Source organism: Salvia splendens, chromosome 7, assembly GCF_004379255.2.
Source record: "Salvia splendens isolate huo1 chromosome 7, SspV2, whole genome shotgun sequence".
NCBI classification, from domain to species: domain Eukaryota; kingdom Viridiplantae; phylum Streptophyta; class Magnoliopsida; order Lamiales; family Lamiaceae; genus Salvia; species Salvia splendens.
In genome coordinates this window covers 1,954,589-1,978,089 of record NC_056038.1, presented here as the reverse complement: position 1 = coordinate 1,978,089, position 23,501 = coordinate 1,954,589, and the positions used below count along the sequence as shown (strand labels likewise).

Here is a 23,501-nt window from a genome sequence, read left to right as displayed (position 1 = left end):
TGTACCATGGTTGGCCAATAATATCCCCATCTCAGAACTTTTTTAGCTAAAGCTCTGGCTCCGATGTGGCTACCGCACGATCCTTCATGAACTTCTCTGAGGATGTAGTCCGTCTCTTCTGGTCCTACGCACCGCAATAACGGCTGGAGGTAAGACTTTCTAAAGAGGACTCCTTCATGAAGTTCGTACCGAAGTGCTCGGCACGTGATCTTCCGAGCTTCTCTCTTATCCTCGGGCAATTGTCCTTGATCCAGATACTGCAAGATCGGCGTCATCCAGTTCGGCGAGCTGGATACTGAATGTACCTCGGCTTCATCAATGCTTCGATGCATTAATTCTTCCGCCTTTGAGCTCGGATCTGAGGCCAACTTACTTAAGGTATCTGCTCGGCTATTTTCCGCTCTAGGAATGCGGATTATCCGAAAATAGGGGAAACTTCGGCTGATGCTTTGCGCTTTGTCCAAATACTTCTTCATTCTCTCGTCACGAGCTTCACTTGTACCCAACATGTGATTTACTATGACTTGTGAATCACAATGGACTTTGAGAGATTTGACGAGCAGACTTTGCGCTAACTGGAGTCCGGCCAGGAGGGCTTCGTACTCGGCTTCATTATTAGTAGTGGGGAATAGGAAACGAAGTGAGTAGGTTACCTCGTGTCCGTCGGGAGCGACAAGTAAAATACCAGCTCCACTTCCCATCTTGTTTGAAGCTCCATCTACGAATCCGCTCCAGCAGTCCGGCGGCTCTACTTCGGATTCCAAGGGCTGTGCTAGTTCGGCATTGGCGGAATTCTTCTGTTCGGCAATAACAGGAATTGCTTGATCGAACTTTGCTTCTGCAAGAAAATCTGCCAAGGCTTGTCCCTTGATGGCTTTCCGAGGTAGATATTCAATTGTGTGCTCTCCCAACTCTATAGCCCACTTGGCGATTCTGCCTGATGCTTCTGGTTTGGTCAACACTTGCCGAAGTGGCAGATCAGTTAAGACGCATACCTTGTGAGCATAGAAGTATGGCCGCAGTCTCCTTGCTGCATTTACTAATGCCAGAGCAATCTTTTCCAGAGGTTGATACCTGGTTTCTGGACCTCTTAATGCTCGGCTTGTAAAATAGATGGGAAGCTGCTTTAGGCCTTCTTCTCGTACAAGCACCGCGCTGATGGTTTGATCCGATGCCGCTAAGTATAAGAATATTACTTCGGCTTCGGTTGGAGCAGAGAGAATAGGAAGCTCGGCTAGATAACTTTTGAGCTCGTCAAAGGCCTTTTTCTGCTCGGCTCCCCACTCGAACTTTGGTGCCTTTTTCAACACCTTGAAGAACGGCAGTTGCTTTTCGGCTGCTTGGGAAAGGAATCGATTCAGTGCGGCTAGACATCCGGTTAGCCTTTGCACGTCATGTATGGACTTCGGCATTGCCATGTTCTGAACGACTTGAACTTTTGAGGGGTTTGCCTTGAGTCCGTCCTTTGAAACCCAACAACCCAGAAACTTTCCCGAATCTACCAAAAAGGTACACTTTTGGGGATTAAGTTTGAGGTTGGCTTTCTTGAGCACGTTGAGAGTGGACTTGAGGTTGTGCTCGTACTCCGAAGTGCTTTTGCTTTTGACGACTATATCGTCAACATACACTTCGACCTCCTTTCCAATCAGGTGCCGAAAAAGCTTGTCTACCATCCTTTGATAAGTGGCTCCGGCATTCTTTAAACCGAATGGCATCTTTTTATAAGCGAAAATGCCGAAATCAGTAATGAAGGCCGTTTTTGAAGCGTCAATCTCATCCATTAAAACCTGATGGTATCCTTTGTATAGATCAAGAAAACAAAAAATTTCAAAGCCTATCAGAGCTTCTACTTTTTTATCTATGTTCGGAAGGGGATAGCAATCTTTGGGACAGTGCTTATTTAGATCGGTGAAATCTATGCACATCCGCCATCCTCCTTCCTTTTTCTTGATCATGACAGGATTGGCCACCCACGAAGGATACTTCACTTCGAATAACACATCCGCCTTCAATAATTGACGGACTTCGTCATGGATGACTTGACTTCGTTCTGCCGCAAAGAGTCTTTGCTTCTGTTTTATCGGCCGGACCGAAGGATCAATATTTAAACGATGAGTGATTACCTCGGGGGGCACTCCGGTCATGTCCAACGGAGACCATGCAAAGACGTCTTTGTACTCCTTGAGGAGCTGGATGGTTTTTTCCCGAAGTAGAGGCGTTCCCGCGAAGCCGATCTTAACCGTTCTGGATGGATCGTCTTCGTACAGCTGAACTGTCATCGAGTTCGGCTCATGTATGACTTCGGTCATCGCCTCTGACTCCGGCTGCTGTGATTGCTATGCTTGGTGGTGCCGATCTGACTGCTCGGCACTTCTAAGCGCAATTTGCAGACATTCCTTTGCTCTCTTTTGGTCACCTCGGATGACCGCTATCCCTCCTTTAGTAGGGATCTTGATAGTGAGGTGATAAGTGGAGCAAATGGCCCGAACTGTGTTGAGCCAGTCTCTTCCCAGGATGACGTTGTACGGGGACCGAGCTTTCACCACGAAAAACTCAATCATCGTACTGGAGCTAGTAGGCGCTTTCCCCACCGTGATCGGAAGGCTGATAATACCTTCAGGGCGGGTGTCCTCCTGGGCGAAGCTTTTCAGGGGAAGCGGAGCCGGACTGAGCCGAGCTGGGTCCACTTCTAGTTTGTCGAAGCACTCTTTAAAAAGAATGCTGACTGACGCTCCTGTATCCACAAACACCCTGTGGATCAGTTTGTTTGCCACTCCGGCTTGGATGACAATGGCGTCTTGGTGAGGAGAGATGGCCGGGACGGGATCAGCATCCGAGAACGTAATCACTTCGTCCTGCCTCAGCCTTTTATGCGTTGGCTCCTCTCGATTGGAGCCTCTGCGCTCTGACTTCAGGGACGACTTGGTCTTCCCAGCAGGGAGAGCGTCAATAGTCAGGATTACTCCATCATATTGCGGCTCGTCATCGTCTTCGGGATCCGGCTGCCTTTTCGGATCCTGAGGAGCGCAGTTCGCACCTCTCTGCTTCTTATTCTTCTTTGACTGCTTGCTTTGGTATTTTTTCAATGTCCCTGCCCTCACAAGAACATCGATACCTGCAGCCAAGTTTCTGCACTCCTCGGTATCGTGACCGTGGTCCTGATGGTAGGAGCAGTAGTTATCCTGGGGTCGGCGCGCGGCTGATTTCGTCATCCGCTTTGGCTTTTCGAACAGGTCAGAGTGCAGTTCGAAAATTTCCGCTCTCGGCTTGTTCAGCGGTACGAACTGAGCGGGCGGCTTCTCGGGATTGAGACGGGGTCCCAATCTGTCTTGCACCGGGGTCCTTTGAATCCTTTCAAAAGGAGTTCGGCGAGGAAGTCCCTGATCGCCAAAAGGAGTTCGGCGAGGATGTCCCTGATCGCTATGATCGGGCTTCCTCCTGTCTCCTCGGGACGATGAGCTGTCTAAAGACCGTTTGCGACGGTCTGCCTCATCGGCCCGGGAGTACTGGTCCGCAATGTCCCACATTTCCTGAGCTGTCTGCGGACCGCACTCAACGAGCTTCCTGTAGAGAGCTCCGGGCAGGATTCCATTTTGGAATGCCGAGATGACAAGCAGATCGTTGAGATCGTCTACTTGCAGGCATTCCTTGTGGAATCTTGTCATAAAGTCGCTGATTTTTTCGTCGCGACCTTGACGAATGGAAAGCAGCTGAGCCGAAGTGATTCGGGCTTCCGCTTTCTGAAAGAACCTCCTGTGGAAGGCATCCATTAGATCTCGGTAAGATCTGATGCTGCCCTGGGGGAGGCTATCGAACCACCTTCTCGCGTTCCCGATGAGCAGCTCGGGAAACAGCTTGCACATGTGGACCTCGTTGAGACCCTGGTTCGCCATGTTATATTGATAGCGCCCCAAGAAATCGTGAGGGTCCACGAGCCCGTCGTAAGTCATCGACGGAGTTCGGTAGTTCTGTGGTAGGGGAGTTCGGGTGATGTCGTCCGAGAACGGAGTCTTCAGTGCTCCGTACACGGCGAATCCGATATCTCGTCGGTATGGAGGAGACTGAGTTCTCCTGTGATTCCGGTACCGAGGAGGAACAGGAATATGTCGGGGTTGAGGATTCTTCTTCCTGGAAGACACGGCACTACTGCGGTAGTGACTTTCATGTCTGGATGAGGAAGGAGAATCCTCCGTTTTCGTCTTCGGCTCTTGGCTCTTTTGCAGGAAGGCTAAGAACTCATCCTGCTTCTCAGCCAAGAACAGCTTGACAGCCTCATTCAAATCAGGCTGCTGGGAAGACTCAGTGGGACGATTTTTGGAGCGGCCTGTTCCTTCGCCATGAGAACTGGTGGTGGATTTATCCCTAGGCTGTTTTCCAGACCTATGGGATGGATTGGCTTCCTCCTGGTTCTCACGGGCAGGAATACGGGTACTCTGCGATCTGGTATGCATTTTTTGGGTGGAAAAAAAGGGATCAAAAATTCGCTTTATCACAAATTTTGTTCTCTGTTTCCCACAGACGGCGCCAGTGATGGTTCCGCGAATTTCTGATGTTAGTAAAAGCTGGTAGAGAATGAAAACTACAACACACAGAATTTACGTGGTTCGATTTACTGAAGTAAATCTACGTCCACGGGAAGAAGGGAGGGCAAGGTTGTATTGCTTGATCTGGGATTACAGCTTACAACACAGACTTGCTATATGATTTTATCTCTAGAGAGCTTAACCTTTTTCTATCTGATCTAAGTTCTATTTATACATTGAACTAAGATCGTGGCTTGCATCACCACTAAGTCGTGGATGTCGTGTAGGTCATGGCCTAAGATCGTGGATGTAGTGTAGGTCATGGCCTACGATCGTGGCCTGAATTGACACCACGTGGTAGTGGGTATGTTGGAAGTTGTGGAAATCCAGTATGGGTCCAATAACTCCTTGTTCGGTCGAAATGCTGAGACCGAACTGCTTTGGTTGCCGATCTGAGAGTAGAGCTTGATGCCGACCTGAGAGCAGAGCTTGACTGGTTGGCTTTTGCCGAGCTGTAGGCTGAGGCCGAACTCTTACTGAGACCGAACTGCTTTGGTTGCCGATCTGAGAGTAGAGCTTGATGCCGACCTGAGAGCGTGATGGTTGGTTGGCTTTTACCGAGCTGTAGGCTGATGCCGAACTCTTTGGTAATGCCGAACTCATACTCTTCCTTGGGCTGATGGGCCGTCACTGCTGTTGGGCTTGTTTAGTCCGTACCCCATCACTATAGATCTCCAAGAATGAAGAAACTAGTGAATCCGCGGCAATAAATAAAATCTCATTTTATTATAAACAGATTTTGAGAATGAAATTATGATATCCGCACGTGCCACGCAGATTGGCCGAAGCCCCTTAATTATAATGTAGTATTTGTAACCCAAATCCAATGCTCCTTTTCCCCAAACCCACTCAATGGAGCCATGCTCCGACGACCTCCAAAGCCTCAGCTTCAACTCCACCACCACCACCACCACCACCGATATCCCCCGCTCCACCAGCTCCGGCTCCGACTGGACCGCCCCCTCCTCCCACTTTCCCCTTTCCTCTGCCCTTCTCTCCCTCTCCCTTACCGATCTCCGCTTCCTCCATCGCCTCGGCTCCGGCGACATCGGCTCCGTCTACCTCGCCCAACTCAAACCTCCCCCCTCCCCCACCGCCGACATTCCAAAACCACCGCCTCCCTCCGCCGCGCTATTTGCGGCGAAGGTGATGGACAGGAAGGAGCTGGCGAGCCGCAACAAGGAAGGAAGGGCAAAGACGGAGAAGGAAATCCTACAAATATTGGATCACCCGTTTCTTCCCAAGCTCTACGCCGCCGTCGACACGCCCAAATGGTCCTGCCTGCTCACCGAGTTCTGCCCCGGCGGAGATCTCCACGTCCTCCGCCAGCGCCAGCCCTGCAAGCGCTTCCCGGAATCCGCCGTCAGGTGCGTTAAAACCCTTCTTAATTTAATTATTACTTACGTCTGTTTTATTATTATTAGTATTATTATTTTATTTCTTAGTAGTACTCCATATAATAGAGGAGCACTAGTGGGTGTCGCTTTGTGAATTAATAATCCTAAATCGGTGATGAGTAAATAATAATGGTAGTACCTAATTAGTGTCTCGATTTTGTTACTGTATTATGGGATTTACTAATATTTATGTGATTTCCTAATAGGTCTAGAAAATATTTTGAATGCCAAATCTATAAACATGTCATTTATTGTGGTCCATAATTTTTTATAAAATTCAAATATAGAAACATAGAGCATATTTATGATGGGGAAATGGAGGGGGAGTTTTTGAATATGTTTTGGTTTGTGATGGTGAGATAGAAAGCCGGTGTGAGTGACAGCTCAGCACCAACCCCAACTGGATATAATCAGTGTTGAAATATTCACGCTTGAATTTTTTTATTAGCATTTAAACTAAACTAATACTCCTATCAATTAAAACAAATAATCCTACTTACTTAGTAGTAATGTATTGTACATTGTGAAACACAGGATTGTAGCTCCGGCTTCGTATTGAAAGGTTAAAATTGGAAAACTGGAAGGTTAAAAGTGGACCTACAATTACAAAACGTGCAATAACACACGTGATCCATGAATAAATTATTTGGTACATATGCTATTTTAATGAGTTTGAATCGATTGATATTAAAAAAAATTTAATCTTGAGTAAAGTAATTTAGAAAGTTCCCAAAGAAACAGATCTTCGAACATGTGTGCCTGAAATTACAAAAGTACCCCTTTGAATTCTTAATTTTAGTCTAAGAATTTCTGTTTTGTCACATGCAATCATATGATCCCTAAAATGAGGACCATAAGAGGGTATGAGATGCTAAGTTTTAACTTTTTGCTTAATTTGTGGGATTCCAATTTGATTGTAATATAGGAGTGCTAAAATAATTTTGCAAGATATCAAATGAAATTATATTACTATTTGACAATTAGGCCATGTTGTATGATGCTAGTGAAGCTAGAATGATGTGACAATGTGTGTGATTTGGCTTTGGGGTGGGAATGAAATGGCAACAAACAAATTTTGTTTGTCCTAATTGAGCAATTTGTGTTACAATAATGAATATAAGTTTTTTATTTAATATTTTATCGGCCAATATTAGGCTATTGATGTGTAGCAATCTATTAATGCCGACTTTGTAGCTATCTTCTTCGATTTTTTCTTCTTGACTTTACAACAAATCTTAGCTCCACGACAAGGCATGCATTGCATTATTGCATCAGACATGTTTTTGCTGGTTGATATCCTAATCTCATCATGTGTCATGATAGCATAATTTAATAGTTTTGATGGTGGCTATAAGTTTCATTGTAATTCGTACATTTGACCTACTGTTTAAAGTTTGAAGGGGACATGTCTTACCAACTAAGTTATGTTTTATCATCATATGATTTCATAGGCTTGATGGTAATAAGTTCCACCGTAACTAGAACCAATAGGTTGAAGGGAAACATCTTACTAACTAAGGTTTGATTTATCATCTCATAATTTGATAGGTTTGATGATAATAAGTTTCATTGCAACACTAAAATGATTCATTCGAAGTTTGTTATTTTCACATGTGAATATTTGACTATTGGGACACTAATAATTGTAGAATAATTGAAGTGTGTTTTCCCTTTCTTCTATCTCATCTTTAAGAAGGTAAGGGAAACTTCACTTTTTTCGGTGTATAAAGATCCTTCTTTTTGATAGTTGAGAAGAGATACACAACATTAAGAAAGTAACAAAAAGCAAAAAAACAAAGGGAAAAATATTGGCACTAAGTTTTGTATATTGTAGGGTAAGGGGGCTGAGGCCCCCCTTACTAGTTTTGGTTTGCCTTCGTTGGAGAATTAAGGGGGCCTAGACACTATAGTTGTACCGACAGGAAAACACATTGGTCTCTTTAATTTGTATGATTAATCACATGATAGATTTGAATATATCTCTTCTTTTAATGGTGTAATGATATTACTAACATTTTTAGGTCAACAATTTTTGGTGCATTCATTTTCCAAGGTGTGACAACATTATAAGTTGGACCACTTTTTCTAGGCTATTTTGCCAACTAATCAATAATTGATCATTAGATATAGATACGTGTGAGTTGACTTACTGGTAGAGTGGTTATTGTCTAAGGTTAGAGGTTTCATATTTGAGCTCACCGTCTGTGTTTGTGTTTTAATTAGGTTCTATGTGTCCGAGGTTGTGGTTGCGTTGGAATACTTACACATGATGGGGATTGTGTACCGCGATCTGAAGCCTGAAAACGTATTGGTCCGATCCGACGGCCATATAATGCTGACGGACTTCGACCTGTCGCTAATGTGCGACGACTCGACCTCGACTCCGGCCCAGGTGATCCCGGCCCAGAGCCATCACCCGAGCGCGCCTCCGCCCCCGCAGGGCGACCACGCGCTCGACTGGCCGGCTTTCGGCTCGGCCTCGTGCATCCTCCCTAACTGCATCGTCCCGTCCATGTCGTGCTTCCACAACAAGCGCAGACAAAAAAAGAAGGCCGGGAGCCAAGCGGGCCCGGCCTTCGTGGCCGAGCCGATTGACGTCCGGTCGATGTCGTTCGTCGGGACCCACGAGTACCTGGCCCCGGAGATAGTCTCCGGGGAGGGGCACGGGAGCGCGGTCGACTGGTGGACCCTAGGGATTTTCGTCTTCGAGCTTTTCTACGGAGTGACGCCTTTTCGCGGGATGGACCACGAGATAACCCTAGCGAATATCGTGGCTCGGGCGCTCGAGTTCCCTAAGGAGCCGGCCGTGCCGGGCCCGGCTAAGGACTTGATCGCGCAGCTGCTGGCGAAGGATCCGGCGCGGCGGATGGGTTCGACGATGGGTGCGTCGGCGATCAAGAACCATCCGTTTTTCCAAGGAGTGAATTGGGCGTTGCTGAGATGCAATCGCCCACCGTTCGTTCCACCTCCGTTTAGTCGAGATGTTTTGTCGGATGAGAGCTGTCCTGATACACCTGTGGACTATTATTAATTAGTATGTTAGAAAATGTTGAAAAATGCAAAAGAGTTTATTAAACTTATATGTAAATAATGTTCAATTTTTTTATAGTGTAACTGTCTTTCTACTTATTAGCTGAATTATTATTTGCAGTTTTATATTAGTGATATAGTCAGGGTCGATGTGTGAACTATGGCGTGCGCTGAAAAAAATGTTTTTAAGAATTTAACTATTTTTTTAATTTTCCAGGCACCAGTTTAATACTCCATGGAAAATGATTTTTATAATTGTCATAAATTAACAAATAGAAGAATAGAAAAAAAAAACACCCCGAATCATCTATTTTTTCTTTATTACTATTTGTTTTATGTCAATTATACATGTTGCCAGAAAATATTATTATGGAAGTGAAAAAAAGGAAAAAGAAAAATGAGTTGAAATGTTCAAATGCTCGTGATACATTTGTTGATGAAAAAATAGATAGAGATTTCCACGACAACTTATACTCCCTCCATCCCACAAGAATATGTACTTTTTAATTTTAGAAAGTCTTTTCTCTCTAAAGAGGTGATGCACATTCTCCACTAAAATCATCTCCAACAAGGAGAGGTAAATGAAAGAGGTATATTATCTATTTACTTTCTCATAAAGTGAAATATACATTTCCAAAAAATAATGCACTCCAAAGGAAAAAGGTATATAGAAAGGTAAATCAATAAAATAATAGTATAAAATGTATTAAAAAAATATAAAGTGTTTTACCTTCTCAAATACATTCCCCCTTGGAGAATGGTTTTTCATGAAAATAAGACAAATATGGTAGTTATAATATTTTACCTCTCCATTGATGGAGAGGTAAAGATATACCTCTTCAAAATGGGAAAATGTATAATACTTTCTCATATACCTCTCCCCTTAGAGAATGATTTTTCATAGAATAAACGGAAATATGGTAGTTATATGACTTTACCTCTCCATTTATCTCTCTCCTTGGAGATGCTCTAACAATACTTTAATTACTTTTTCTCTCTAGCTCGCTCTTACTTTACCAATTTTTCATTAAAACCCGTGCCGAACCCAAAGTGCATATTCTTTGGGGACGGAGGGAGTATTAGTCAAATGAAAAGTCACAGAGACAATCAAAATCATGAACCCCATTAGTTATCTATAAACCTCACATTTCATAACCGATACATAATTGTGAGTTGATCCATACATAAAACGCACACCAATTACATTCTAATCTGACTTCTCGTTACTCACTGCTACAATGGTGGCAGCAGGTTCTTCTTTGCTGTCCATCATTACAAATCGATTGCTTCATAATTGTCATCGGTGGGCCATCACTACGAGCCAGCTCTCAGTTGCCCTTCACAGCCGATATGGGATGTTAGGGTCCATAACATGCTTTATTTTAGAAATTTTAGCATTGCATACAATATAATTAGTGGGAATGTAAACTCAAATTTCGGGTAGAAGGAGACAAGAATAATGTGTAATAATCTAAGTCGACAACGTACATGAAGTCAATGATAATAACATGGATTGGATGAGGTGCACACAAACTAGCTGTCATGTTTCTTTAAAGAACAATTTCAAGTACACTTGGACTAAAACTAAAGCATTTTCAATCACAAGATCGTCTTCACCAATTTATTATTGAGACCACACCTTTTGCTGTAATAAATCGTTCTTCATTGCAATAAAGTTTCATGGACTTTCTAAATGTCCTACTTCTATGTAATGTATAATCATTTTCAAAACAACTGATTATTCAAGTGAATGTGGACTTTGAAAAGTTTATGTTGGTGAGAGGTCTATTCTCTCTTTAGATAGGGGATAAGTGGACTAGTCATCAATACTTTACGTGGTTGGACTTAATCTAGTGTTAGATCAATCTTTTATCGAATTGAATCAAATTTGAAGCTTATATATACGGTTAGATTAGTTCTTTTTTTGTTTCAGTTATATTGGTTGGCCAGTTAAAATTTCAAGCCAAATTTAGCGATACGTTTGATACCAAAATATAAGTCAACGGGGGTTTCATCTTATAACCAATTGGCTATGGGAGCAGTGACGGCTCGAGGAAACCGAACTCTTGGGTCGAAATTTCCCTCATTGTATACAATACTACAACCGAGATGTCATGTTCTTTGTAATGACCGACTCTACCTCCTCAGTCCAAAAATAAATAATTAGTAGAAACGAGAAGGATTGAGGCGGAGTTTTTTGGGGGTCGGAAGTGGATCTCGCTCAAACACACCTCCAACCGTCACTGCATAGGACGAGCCAAGTAGCCCATGAGATGTCAACAAAAATTAAAATTGCAACAGAATAAATTGACATGTCTTGGCAATTTGAAGAATAAAGGATCGAAGTCCAACTTCATATTTGCCACAAATTACATACGGAAAATGCAAAGGACAATGTTCCCACCATGTGATTTTGTGTATGTTATGGCAGAAGTTGTAGGGTTGGGATGTTTTATACTCCAAATGATATAATGGATTATGTAATTAATTTAATCAGCACAATTATTTGACAACTACTACTAACTAGTAAGTACACAACACACAATTTGACAACTCAACAAAATGTTCAGCTTGGCATTGAAATAAATTCCAGCAAATATATTAATCGAGTATAGCTGACGTCTGATTAGGTAACCAGATAACCGAAATCGCCCCAAAAAATACTCTATTAGGTCCCAAATAATAGGGAATGAACAGATATTAAATGTGTTAAATTTTACCAAAAATAAAAATAACTTAATTACATTGGTAATTCGTAAATAGAAATACGACTCTATTAACACAGAATATAGGCAATAAAATATTATGCACTTAATAAAATTCAAGACAAGAGTATGGAAGCATGGATAACAAAAACATTAAAGAGGGTATAACATTCAAAAACAAGAACACTATACTTAGTCCTCAAATTGTTCGTACACGAAATTCCAGTACCGATGACATAAAAGAAAATTTCTCTACTAACGTAAATTGAAGAGAATGCAGCGAATGCTTGCTCGATACACGGCTGCATTTGCAAAATCTAATCAAAGAGACCAAAGCCCATGTCCTGAACCAGAAGGAAAAAGAAGAAGAATCAGGTCAGATAAACAATAAAGTAATTGAGGAAACTTATATCTATACCTTCATAAATCTATACTTACATCATCAGACTCTTCTTTCTCTTCAACCTTCTCTTCTTTCTTTGCCTCGGCAGCAGCAGGGGCAGAACCACCTCCTGCACCACCAGTGGGAGCAGAAACTGCAACCCCGCCACCTCCTGAAGGTACGGAAGCCAATTTTTCCCTCCCGGCAGCAATCAACTCAGTAATGTCTTTTCCAGCAACTTGAGAAAGCAACAGCTCAATTCTTTCCTCATCAGCATCAGCCCCAACTGGAAAAGGAAAAGGGTATGAAGTAATCAATTTAAGAATTAAAATGACTCACACACATTATTCAAGTATAGCCAAAGTCATGTTACCAACTAGCAAAACCATTAGTCTCATGTTAATGTATTTTGCACCACTCTAAGTAACATACAAAGACCGAACAAACAATAGAAAGAAACACTCTAAACATAAGTTTGCACAACTGTGACAAGTAGGACACAGATCACTAATTCTATGCAGACTATACACTCAATCAAAATAAAGCAGCATACAACAGAGTGTAAGCTCGTTATGAACCACAAGTATGTTTAATTATAATATGAGTAATCTTCAAACACGCCAATATTCCAAGTGAGCAATGATAAAACTTAGTTTAAGTCTCTAAATCCAAAACTTGCCTATCATTTACACTGATAGTATCAAATTATAGATAATCTAATGAAATCTATTCTCATATTCAAATGTATAGTCGTTAAAGTATTTCGAGAAGCATTTGGAAGTCAATAATGCAATATAGTAATTTGATAAGGAAAAAACAGTTCAAAAGATATCATTTAATCCTAAATATAGATTAAATTAACCAAAGCAAAAAATAATATTCATTCGCCGCCTTCTCTTCAATTTAAAAAACGCAAAACACAACAGAATCCAGAGTTTCTTTCTTGTAGATGATCAATGCATACAACCAAATATACAATTGCAAAATAAGAGATTTAAATACAAAAACAAACATCAAATTAGCCCCAAAACAACTAAGAAAAGCAAAAATAACAATGAGTGTAAGAGAAACAACTATTTGGAAAACTCCTCACCAATTTCAGATTGTACAATCAATTTTCATGCAAATCAAATACTAATTTTTTTAAATGAACAAATTAAAGATGAATGAATAGAGGTGGAAGAATGAGCTATGCAAATCAATACTAGTATAGTAAATTTAGATCTAATTCCATAACACAAATAACTTAGAAAGAAACACAATTAGATAAATGGAAGTCGCGAAGATACAAACCTGAGCTCAAAATGCCCTTCAGATCCTCGGCGGAGGGGGCGGCGGTGCCTCCCAAAACAGCCAACAGGTAAGCTGCGACAACCTTCATTGCTACTAAAAACAACAGAAAAAAATCATCAATAATAGAACATTAGAATTCAATTTCATCGAGAAATCGAGACACAACAAACAACAATCAATAACTAGATAGAGAAGCAGCATCCATATTCACCTGAGAAATTTCACAGAGACAAGCACAAATGAAGATCACACCACTGAAACTCGCGAGCTCTTCTCGATTGAAGATTTAGTTTTTATATTAGGGTTTAGGTGGTTCGGGCCGGATTTTGTTGGGCCTTTTTTATTTGGGCCGAACTAATAGTCCAACTTCTTAATTCCGGAATATTTGGGGAATTTCATTTGTTCATAAATTTTTAGCAGATTTTCTGTTAGTAATCGGCGGTGATTTTTTCGTCGCCGGAAATTTTATTTCCCGGTCATATCTGCAGCTAATGTTATACACTTTTTTTCTGTAGTGGTTTTGATAGTTTTGTTTTTTGTTTATATCCAATTGAGTTGCTTGTTTTCAGAGGCATTTCGTCGAGCAGCTTATGTTCTATAACGAGTTGCCGCCATGGATGGTAATCTAGCTTTGTCTCTACCTTTTAAACGTTTTTTTTTTCGGTTTGAATGAAGTTGATGAATTCCGTTACCTGGTTTCTGACGTTGAGAAGGTGGGAAGTGATGAGAAAATATAATTATTGGGATATTTTGTTGATCATTACTGCTTTTGATGTATGTTAACACAGTCGATTCGAAGCCTGGCATGGAGGAAACTATACTGGTGGGTGATGATCTGATGATGGGGCCGCCTTCTCCGGTGATTCCACCGGAGATAGCTTCACACGTGCTCGAGGGAGTCGATCTGTGTGATGGAATTTTGCGGAATTTGTTCCTGTGTAACTTTTCTTTATCATTTCTTCATGAATTAGTGATTGTGGATGATGTCGAGTTTTCGGATTTTGATTGGTTGTGTGTTTGTAGGTCTGCAAATTAATGACATTGAGCCCTTCTGTCAAGATGAGATTGCATTGTATAAGCAATGTGCTGAGAGAAGGGTGAGTTTTAGTAATCAATTGTTGGTAGAGAAACTTTTTATGAGAGAAACTCAAATTTTTGCAGGATAAGGAGCTTAGACAGAGGCTGCAAGATAGTGAGAGGAAATTAGGGATGTCTATGCCTTTGAATCTGGCAAACGAAAGATCTACGCAGTTGGAGGCAGAAGCAACTCAATTAGAGAGGTATGTCAATCGCCACTTAAATGCTTTAGCAACCTTCTCGAATGCATTCTTATAGTGAGCTAAGTAGCATGAGGAACGAGAATTTGAACGTTTTCTATGTATAGATAATGAGTTTAGTCTAGAGAAGTTTGGATACAAACTACTAAGTTTATGTATGTGATGATCATTAAAAGACATATTTCTCCTTTTTTCTGGTAATGCTGAACCGGGCAAGTACTGGTGCGGGGAAATGGTTACACGATGCTTGTACTGAGTTGCCTTTTGTGTATCCTCTCTATCTAGCACTAATGAGTCTTTGAATCGCCTGCATATGCAATGTATAACCTTACTAGATTGTCAAAAGGCCAGGTTAGACTTATTGCTGATCGGCTTAGTTCTTGAATATTTTTGAATTCCTTCACCAAAAATATTTTCTTATTGTGAGCTATCTACTAACAACTGAACAAGAATTAGGATGTTTTCTTATAAATCTTCCTCTAGAGAAGATTGGATATTAGGTTTTTGTATGTGATGATCATTAAGACACTCTTTTTTGGCAATTCACGAGCCACATTTTCTGCTGGTTTTTCTCCTTTTTGTCTGGAAATGCTGAACTAAAGTGGGGAAAGGATAACTCTATCGCTCTATCGTTGTACTGAGTCGCCTTTGCAGGTCCTCTTGATCTAGCACTAATGGGTCTTGGAATTGCGAGCATATGCAATGTATAAGCTTGCTAGACTAGATCCGATGCTGCTTGTGTAAAGTTTATTAATTTGCACATTCTTGCCTTGTATTGGTAGGCGCTTTATTTTGGCAAGTGGAGTCGAGGGCATGGAAGGGTTTCGACAAAGATGGAGTCTCCATGGCCGCCTTACTGATACAAAGTAAGGGCTTTCTGATCCTGAACCTTCATGGGTCAAAGATGGTTGCATAATGTTTTTACCTACGTTATAATGTAGGAAGCGACTGGATGCCCTAAAGCTAGGGCTGGAGAGTAGGAAGAAAGATGAACCCGGTGCAGAAGCGAGTGCCAAGAAGAGATGGTTCTTCTGGTGAAAGATTGCCCTCGTATATCTAATTTGATTTTCACCTAAATGATTGAGGAATATAATTCATTAATAACTAAACTGAGTCTTGTTTTCATCCATTTTGTTGTATAATATATGAAGTGACAGTGTTCAGTCTCAATGTAGCATTTGCAGTTAGCAATGCTTCCATAAATGAAATCAGTTTAGAACAATACAAAATAAAATTAACTTGTGATCTTCCAATGGAATGTTCAAATATTATTCTTGTTTTTCAAGATTGATTTTATTCGATCTATAAACTCATGTTATCTTACACAACCGATATGGGACAAGTTTCCTTGAATTGGAGTCCGTAACTGGATAAACTGTGTATACACCGTTAAGCACGCCTATATTCGTCCCCACAGTCGCCGATAATCTTCATGAGATCTTTGCCTTTCTGGGTGACTTGCAGTATGTTGCTAACATCCTCTTCATCAAGAACAAGTGAGAAGATAGCATTGTTGTCTTTGATGTGCTCTGCCAGACCAAGTCTAACTCCGACCATCGATCCAGCCACGCCTGGCTGATCGAGAACGTATCTCACAGCAACCGTTGGAATTGAAACCCCGTGCTTGATAGCTATCTTATTCAAAGTCTGCAGCAAAACTTGGAAAAGACTCCATCCTCCCCAAGCATCAACCATCTGCATTTTGTTGAAAGAGGAGACAGAGGTGAAATACGGGAGAGAAGAAGATCTCGTGCCGATCAAGAAATGTCACTTTGATTGGGACAAAGAAAAATAGTAAAATTTCAACTGCTATGTGGGGCTTTAGCCAAAAAAGGGAGCCCTTCCAGAAATTCTCGACGGCCAGAGTCGAGCAATGGCCGAAGAAGGGGTTTGGAAATAGTTTTCAACCAGCAATAGACGCGCCTCAGTTAGAACCTCACTAGCTGCGTCATTGCCCCAAGCGCAAAGATGCCTTTCTCTCCCACTCACCCACCCTTTTATGAACAAGAAACCACACTTCATTTTTCCAATTTACTAACCGATGTGGGATAATATGGTTTAGGCATTCATTCATGAAAACAACTCATTTACCCGTTTATACTTCTGCAGCGAAGGAGTGTTCAACGGAGGGCCCGCGAAAGGGATCGTTAGATTCGTGTCGAGGAACTTCTCCGATAGCAGTCCACCCATCACCGTGCCATACCTGTCGATGAACTTCCAGTGAGGCGTTTGGCAGTCTGGATTATGCAACGATAAACGCAAATGCTAAGAGAAAGAGAGAGAGACGTTATAAGCTTAACTCCGGTGAGCTGACAAAGCTCGGCCATCTTCTGCTGCGGACGCATGTCAACAATCGAATGCTGCACCTGAAGAAAGAGAACGTACGTCAAGAATTACACCATGCAGCGACGATCCGAGAAAACTAGGAAATCTCTTACTTGGTTGCTCACAACCGGAATCCCATTTTCTAGAATCTTCTGAAGCCTCACAGTATCAAAGTTGGTTAAAGCAACTGTCTTTATCTTACCTACACAGCAAATGCTAAAGTAATCCAACCTAATCAACTCCCATTATAGCAACATTCACATGAGCGAAAAACCAAACAAACAAACCTTCTTCCTTCAAGTCTGTGAGATGTTTGAGGGCGTCGAGGTAGCCAAGATTCGAATAGTCCCACCTAGAAAGAACAACGAACGAGTTCAACACGAAACAGAGGCCGAACAGAGTAATTAGCCAACGGATAAAACAAACTACCAGTGAAACTGAAGCATGTCAAGAGAGGCAACATCCATTCTCTTCCGGGAAACATTAATGCTCTCGCGAACATAGCTGCTAGTCATCTTCACCGGCGGAGGCACCCATTTCGTAAGACTGCATTCACCGCAGTTTTATGAAATCTCTCCAATTTCTTATCAAGAACTCGAATCGTTGCTTACTATACTCACTTACTTACCCTCTAACGCTTTCTAGGTACTCCGGTGGGCGCTCTCTACGCACTCTGTTTATAAAAATTCCATAGAGATCTTCCGCGGGTCCATCTGTCAACCAACAAGCGTGACATCAAAACAATGCCAACGACATAAATGAGACGAGTCAAGAAGTGGTACAACAAGTCATGTGTAGGTTTTGTTACATATATCAGCCAAATCAAAAGTGTTGAGGCCAGCATCAGTGTACTGAAGCATGGCCTCGACCGCATTGTCTTTCTCGATTCTACCCCAGCCACCACTCGTCTGCCACGTCCCGTTGATCACTCTGCAGATGTCTAAGGAATCTTTCCCATTCTTGACCTCAGTTCTCTTCTTGTCATTGGTTAACAAGCATTGAGAAGGGCTAAACACCAATTTTCTAGTTGGAATTGATCTATTGTGTTTAGCCCTTTTCTTGATTGGATTGGATTCAAGAAGACTCCATGAACATGAGTTGCTCACAATGTCTGCCATTGGCAGATTGAATCCCAAAACTCCAAAGGCTAAGAGTCACTACTTAGCAATCTATTCTCCACCGTATGTATTTTCCTATATTCTGTGTCAAAATATGTCACATTATCTCTTACTATAATTTTTATATTCTCCACTAGGAGACATTTGGTCAAATTCTGGTCTAGTAGAAAAATTATGAATTTTGGTTTTGTATAATATATTACTATTAACGTTAACCAAACAACGTCATTTTCATTATGAATAGATTGTATGTTTTGACTTAACCATGGTCACGTCCACATATGATTTCCCGATTTCCACATAATATACAAAATTTGGAAATATTTTCCAACCGATTTTTAAAATAGTGGAATGAACCAAAATTTGACCAAATATAATTATTTTTCCAACATTTTGTGACTTACATTTTCAACCACTCTTGATAAATGTATGCTAAATTTATTTTCAGAAATGGTAAATTTAAAACTAAATCAAATAAATTAAATAAAGAGGGATGAAAATAAAATAACTCTCTAGATTTTTCCACTCTCGTCCGTGAGGGGCAGAAATGTAAATTTACGTACAGTGGTCAGCCATGTCGAAGGTGGAGAGACCGGCGTCGGCGTAGCGCAGCATAGCGTCGACTGCGGCGTCGCGGTCAATTCTGCCCCAGCCGCCGCTGGTCTGCCACATGCCGTTGAGGACTCTGCATATCTCGAGCGAATCGTTCCCGTTCTTCACCACCGCCGTTTTTCTCTTCTCGGCGACCTCAACCGCCGCCGCCTCGCAGCACCGAACCACTAGGTGGCGCGCGCTCCTCGGCCGCCGGAATCCGGCGGAAGAGCCCGGGTTGAAGGGATTGGAGATGAAGTGGTGAAGCGAAGCTGCGGCAGTCGCCATAGCTATAGGCCGCAGGTTTTTTGGGGCTATTTTGAGTAATTTTTTACAGTTAATGTTGGTTGATTTGGATTCATGTAGATAAGACATTTTTTCGACCTTTTATTTATTGTTTTAAAAATCTCATTGAAATTAATTTTGAATAAACTGAACCAAATAAAAATAGTAGGAGTACTATTGGATTTGATTCGAATTTTTGGATCGAATTGAATTACTTAATTTTGGATAAAATATTTCGAATTTTCAGTTATATTCAGAATGGTTTTCAAAGAATCGAATGAATGGAGTAGAATTTATACACGCTATTTAATATATTAATTGTTTTTAAATGGAGTATAATATATATTTTTAACTATTTCTATCATCATAAAAATAATAATAACAATAATAATAATAATAAAATTAATATTATTATTATTATTATTAAATTGGTTTGGATTTTTGAATTTCTTTAGAAAAATTTAAAATATTTCTAATTTTCCAATTCTGTTTGTAATAGCATAGTATAATTTTGAAAATTTGGATATTTTGAGAATTCAGGTCTACTTCAATTCATATTCTTGCAAATATAATTTGGTTTAAATTATTAAAAAATATATAATTTAATACTAATACGAAAAGAACTAAAATATGAAATAATCTGATGTGCCTAGATTTTTATTTTTTTCAAAAGGGATTTTTATTCGTGTTAGCGGTTTTATGGGGTGTGAAGACAATGAATAGAAATTGAGATATTCGTTCTTTCTTCATCTTGTATATGGTCTGCAGATTAAATGATAATTTTCGTATAACGAAAATAGAAGAAATTAAAATACATCAAGAATTAAACACAAACAACCATTGTACTTCAAAAATTCATACTCCTATATTATTAGTATGTAATAGTATACCTTCATTGTGCAAATGAATCATTCTAAGCAATTGAAATTCAAAACAAAGTAAGTACTAATGTAATATCTTCACCGTGCAAAAGGCTCTCATTCAAGCAGCAAATTCTTCCCCAGCTAAACTAACTAAATTTCTTCATTGTGCACAAATTTCTTAGTCGTCGAAGAGACCAAACACCATATCCTGCAAAAGAAACAAATAATTAGAGTCCACGACGTCCAATTCGAGCACGTAGGATTTACCATATGCATCAAGACAGATGGACAAAGTCTACAAGTTTTGACAGCTTACCTCTCCATCAGATTCCTCTTTCTCTTCCACCTTCTCTTCTTTCTTCGCCTCAGCAGCTGCTGCAGGTGCACCACCGCCACCGCCACCACCAGCAGGTGCAGCGACAGCAACTGCACCACCTCCTGAGGGTACGGTAGACAACTTCTCCCTCCCGGCAGCAATCAACTCGGTGATATCTTTGCCAGCAACTTGAGACAAAAGGAGTTGAACTCTTTCCTGATCGCACTCAGCTCCAACTGAAACACGAATAGTATTAGAACAACTTCACAGCGAATTGGAAACAGGGCATAACTATAATACTGTCATTCAAATATTTATTAAATCATATGGAATCAATCTTTTACAGAATGAATAATGCAAATTAATTCATGGTTAATCATATTGGAAACAGGGCATAACTATAATACTGTCATTCAAATATTTATTAAATCATATGGAATCAATCTTTTACAGAATGAATAATGCAAATTAATTCATGGTTAATCATATTGGAAACAGGGCATAACTATAATACCGTCATTCAAATATTAAATCATATGGAATCAATATTTTACAGAATTAATAATGCAAATTAATCATATGGAATCAATCTTTTACATTTGCATAGATCTTTATTTCCTAAGCAGGATAATTTTTGGAGCCTTAATTACTACTGCTACATAAGTAGGAAAAGTGAAACAGTAACTACAAACCTCGATGAATGTAAATGCAACTAAGAATTCATGAAATTTATTCCTACTCTATCAACAGTAGTAATAATAATAATAATAATAATAATAATAATAATAATAATAATAAAAGAAAACCAAAATTATGGTTTACATCCATAACAATTTACATCCATAACAATGTCCATGTATACTTGCATATTACCGATAAGTAAGATAAAACAAAACCAGTAAATTACAATTTATACGTAAGAGCACCGTGACTAAAAATCTTGCTGAATATAAATTCAACAAAAAATTCGGTGAAACAAACCTAATGATCAACACTCAGAATTTCCGCAATTACGATTACAAACAAAAAAAACGAAACATACGCAAAAATCAAATAGCAAACATAAACAATTCCAGAAGCATATATAAATTACACTAAATTAACAACGCGCATAAACACTCAATTTCCAAGGGGAAACATTCAATTTCACACAATTCAATGATCAAACAAGAAAGAAGAGTTGAATAAACATGAATGCGAAGAGAGTATATATGAACCTGAGGCGAGGATGTTGGAAATATCATCGGCGGAGGGGGAGGCGTTGCCGCCCAACACAGCCAACAAATAAGCAGCAACGATCTTCATCTCTCTCGAAACCAAAATCAATAAACGGATGAAAAAGAAGAACTAATTCTGAGAAATACTCCGAAGAATTACCCTTCAATTCTTTGGTTAGAGAATTTACCCTTCTGAGTTGAGGATTTATAGAATTCTTTGGTTTAGGGTTTAAGAATTTGATTGAGCTTTTTGGTTGGGCTAATTTTGGGGCCTCGTTTAATTCTTAAAATAATTACCTTAATTAAATGTATTTAATCGGCAATATACAATTTTAGGTATTGTTTCCCTTTTTTTTAATTCCTTTTGTATTAGGGGCATCGTTTGATTCTTAAAATAATTAGCTTAATTAATTGTAGGGCAATATACGATTTTATATATTCTTTCCATATTTCCTTGCTGTGTTTAATTCTTAAAATAATTAGCATAATTAAATATATTTCATTGGCAATATAAGATTTTAGGTATCTTTCCTTTTCCTTATTGTATTAATTACATGTGTTTGGAATTTTAATTGATACTTACGATCTTCTACCATAATTACATATAATGATACATCTCAATAATTTTGTATACATAATATAAGTAAGGAAAATGACATTTTGCCATAATATTTTTGTGTCATAATATCCCTAATTTTTTTGGAAAAATTGTCAAATAAATCATGAAAATTTTCAAAGTTTGTAATTTCACGGAAATTGGTCAGTCCCACATTTTACTAAAATTTGAATTATAAATTAAGAAGTTTGTAATTTTTACAATTTTTTCAACTAAATATATGATGAGGTAGCAGCCTAATTTTGTTTTCCGCATTTTAGATAATGATAATTTGCTATAAATTTTTTCCGGAATGTGAAATCTACTGGCGTGCGCGAAATTAAATTTTGGAGATATATTTTAATTAAAGGATATACTTGGAATACAATGCTTTTTACTTTTAAGATTTTGATTTATCAATGTAGATTAATTAGGTATGTATCTAGGTCGTCCTTTCTTAAGTACAACGATTTTTTTTTCTTACGACACCAAGTTTTTTATTATTTTGTCAATGGGAAAAACCACAAATTTTTACTACTACTATTTTATATGTCGGGACTTAGTAAATTTATCCCACGACAATTATACACGGTAATATATGTGGCTTGTGAGATTTATTTAAATAAGCTCTTTTTCCTAATAAATACTAAGTCTTTTAGAACAACATTTTAAGTATTTAGTTACATGATAGGAGTCTTTTATGAACATCTTTCTCAATTTGTTTGGGTATTTAATTTTTAAAGTATAATTATATATTTCATATTTTAACTAGTTCGTCAGTTTGTATAACGATAAATCAATTAACAACAGTAAATCTCTAATAAAACAAATTAACTAACTCAATATCATAATCTAAAATTGATTTTGTAAAGAATAATTCGATTAGCTAAATTATCTCTCCGATTGCAGTCGTCGTAATCTTAAGATTATTTTCAACCATGGAAATAATTGACTGGGCTTTTTCCATAAATCGGAGCTCAATCCAAGTGAATTGGGCTGGGCTTAGAAAATTACTTAATATTTTATTGCACTTTCAAGAAAATGGAATATTTATTTGTGAATGTACGTAAGAACAACATATAAATGTAGTTAGATATATTTATAAAAAATATGCTTGGTTGTTTTAATATATTTTCTAATGAATGATAGTAGTAACCTTTATTTTCTGAAGATAATACTAGTATGTATACGTAGTTATTTCAAGTGATGGGAGTAGCCAAAATATTGATAGATGCGCAATTACTTTATAATAATTTTATAAATTTCGGTTTTATAAATATTAGAGATTTTTATTATTATTTTCACATATTTTAAAATAGAAAAAAATATAATAATTGGTAGGGTCTCAAGCCCCAACACCTACTTACTATGTATGCATATGGTTCGTTGTAACATCAAACTCTTGTCTTTCTAATTCATACCCATTAACTAATCGAACCGAATAAAACTGTATCTTGTAGTAAGAACAAGCATCACTTTAAATCACAAATAAAGAGTGAACTATACTAATAGTCTCTGATCTTG

The 23,501-nt window shown here is 39.3% G+C and overlaps 4 protein-coding genes, 1 non-coding gene and 1 pseudogene across 6 annotated transcripts; 2 read left to right on the top strand and 4 right to left on the bottom strand.

The window, feature by feature from the left end:
• The first annotated feature begins 5,322 nt into the window (after nt 1–5,322).
• LOC121741284 (serine/threonine-protein kinase D6PKL2-like) lies at nt 5,323–9,112 on the top strand. The gene is made up of 2 exons (XM_042133988.1): nt 5,323–5,950; nt 8,204–9,112. The coding sequence occupies exons 1-2, from the start codon at nt 5,436–5,438 to the stop codon at nt 9,009–9,011; spliced, it is 1,323 nt and encodes a 440-aa protein (XP_041989922.1). The 5' UTR covers nt 5,323–5,435; the 3' UTR covers nt 9,012–9,112.
• A 2,745-nt stretch (nt 9,113–11,857) lies between these two features.
• On the bottom strand, nt 11,858–13,707 carry LOC121741558 (60S acidic ribosomal protein P2A-like). 2 transcript variants are annotated; one of them, XM_042134387.1, is made up of 4 exons: nt 13,602–13,707; nt 13,391–13,480; nt 12,154–12,383; nt 11,858–12,059 (listed from the first exon to the last, which is right to left on the bottom strand). In XM_042134387.1, exons 2-4 carry the CDS (start codon nt 13,476–13,478, stop codon nt 12,033–12,035), a joined length of 345 nt encoding a protein of 114 aa, XP_041990321.1. In that variant the 5' UTR covers nt 13,479–13,480; nt 13,602–13,707; the 3' UTR covers nt 11,858–12,032. The 2 variants fall into 2 exon arrangements, with proteins under 2 accessions (XP_041990321.1, XP_041990322.1); XM_042134388.1 differs by having other exon boundaries at nt 13,391–13,483; nt 13,602–13,695.
• Nucleotides 13,708–13,806: 99 nt separating this feature from the next.
• Nucleotides 13,807–15,912, top strand: LOC121741557. Its single transcript, XM_042134386.1, has 6 exons — nt 13,807–14,010; nt 14,179–14,328; nt 14,414–14,487; nt 14,552–14,670; nt 15,450–15,533; nt 15,609–15,912. Exons 1-6 carry the CDS (start codon nt 14,004–14,006, stop codon nt 15,703–15,705), a joined length of 531 nt encoding a protein of 176 aa, XP_041990320.1. The 5' UTR covers nt 13,807–14,003; the 3' UTR covers nt 15,706–15,912.
• LOC121741556 lies at nt 15,897–19,060 on the bottom strand (annotated as a pseudogene).
• Nucleotides 16,485–16,637, bottom strand: LOC121742769. The gene has a single exon (XR_006038114.1). It is a non-coding gene; the product is annotated as a U4 spliceosomal RNA (small nuclear RNA).
• A 749-nt stretch (nt 19,061–19,809) lies between the features above and the next one.
• LOC121811443 (60S acidic ribosomal protein P2B-like) lies at nt 19,810–21,644 on the bottom strand. The gene is made up of 3 exons (XM_042212300.1): nt 21,383–21,644; nt 20,166–20,401; nt 19,810–20,057 (listed from the first exon to the last, which is right to left on the bottom strand). The coding sequence occupies exons 1-3, from the start codon at nt 21,468–21,470 to the stop codon at nt 20,028–20,030; spliced, it is 354 nt and encodes a 117-aa protein (XP_042068234.1). The 5' UTR covers nt 21,471–21,644; the 3' UTR covers nt 19,810–20,027.
• Between the last annotated feature and the right edge of the window lie 1,857 nt (nt 21,645–23,501).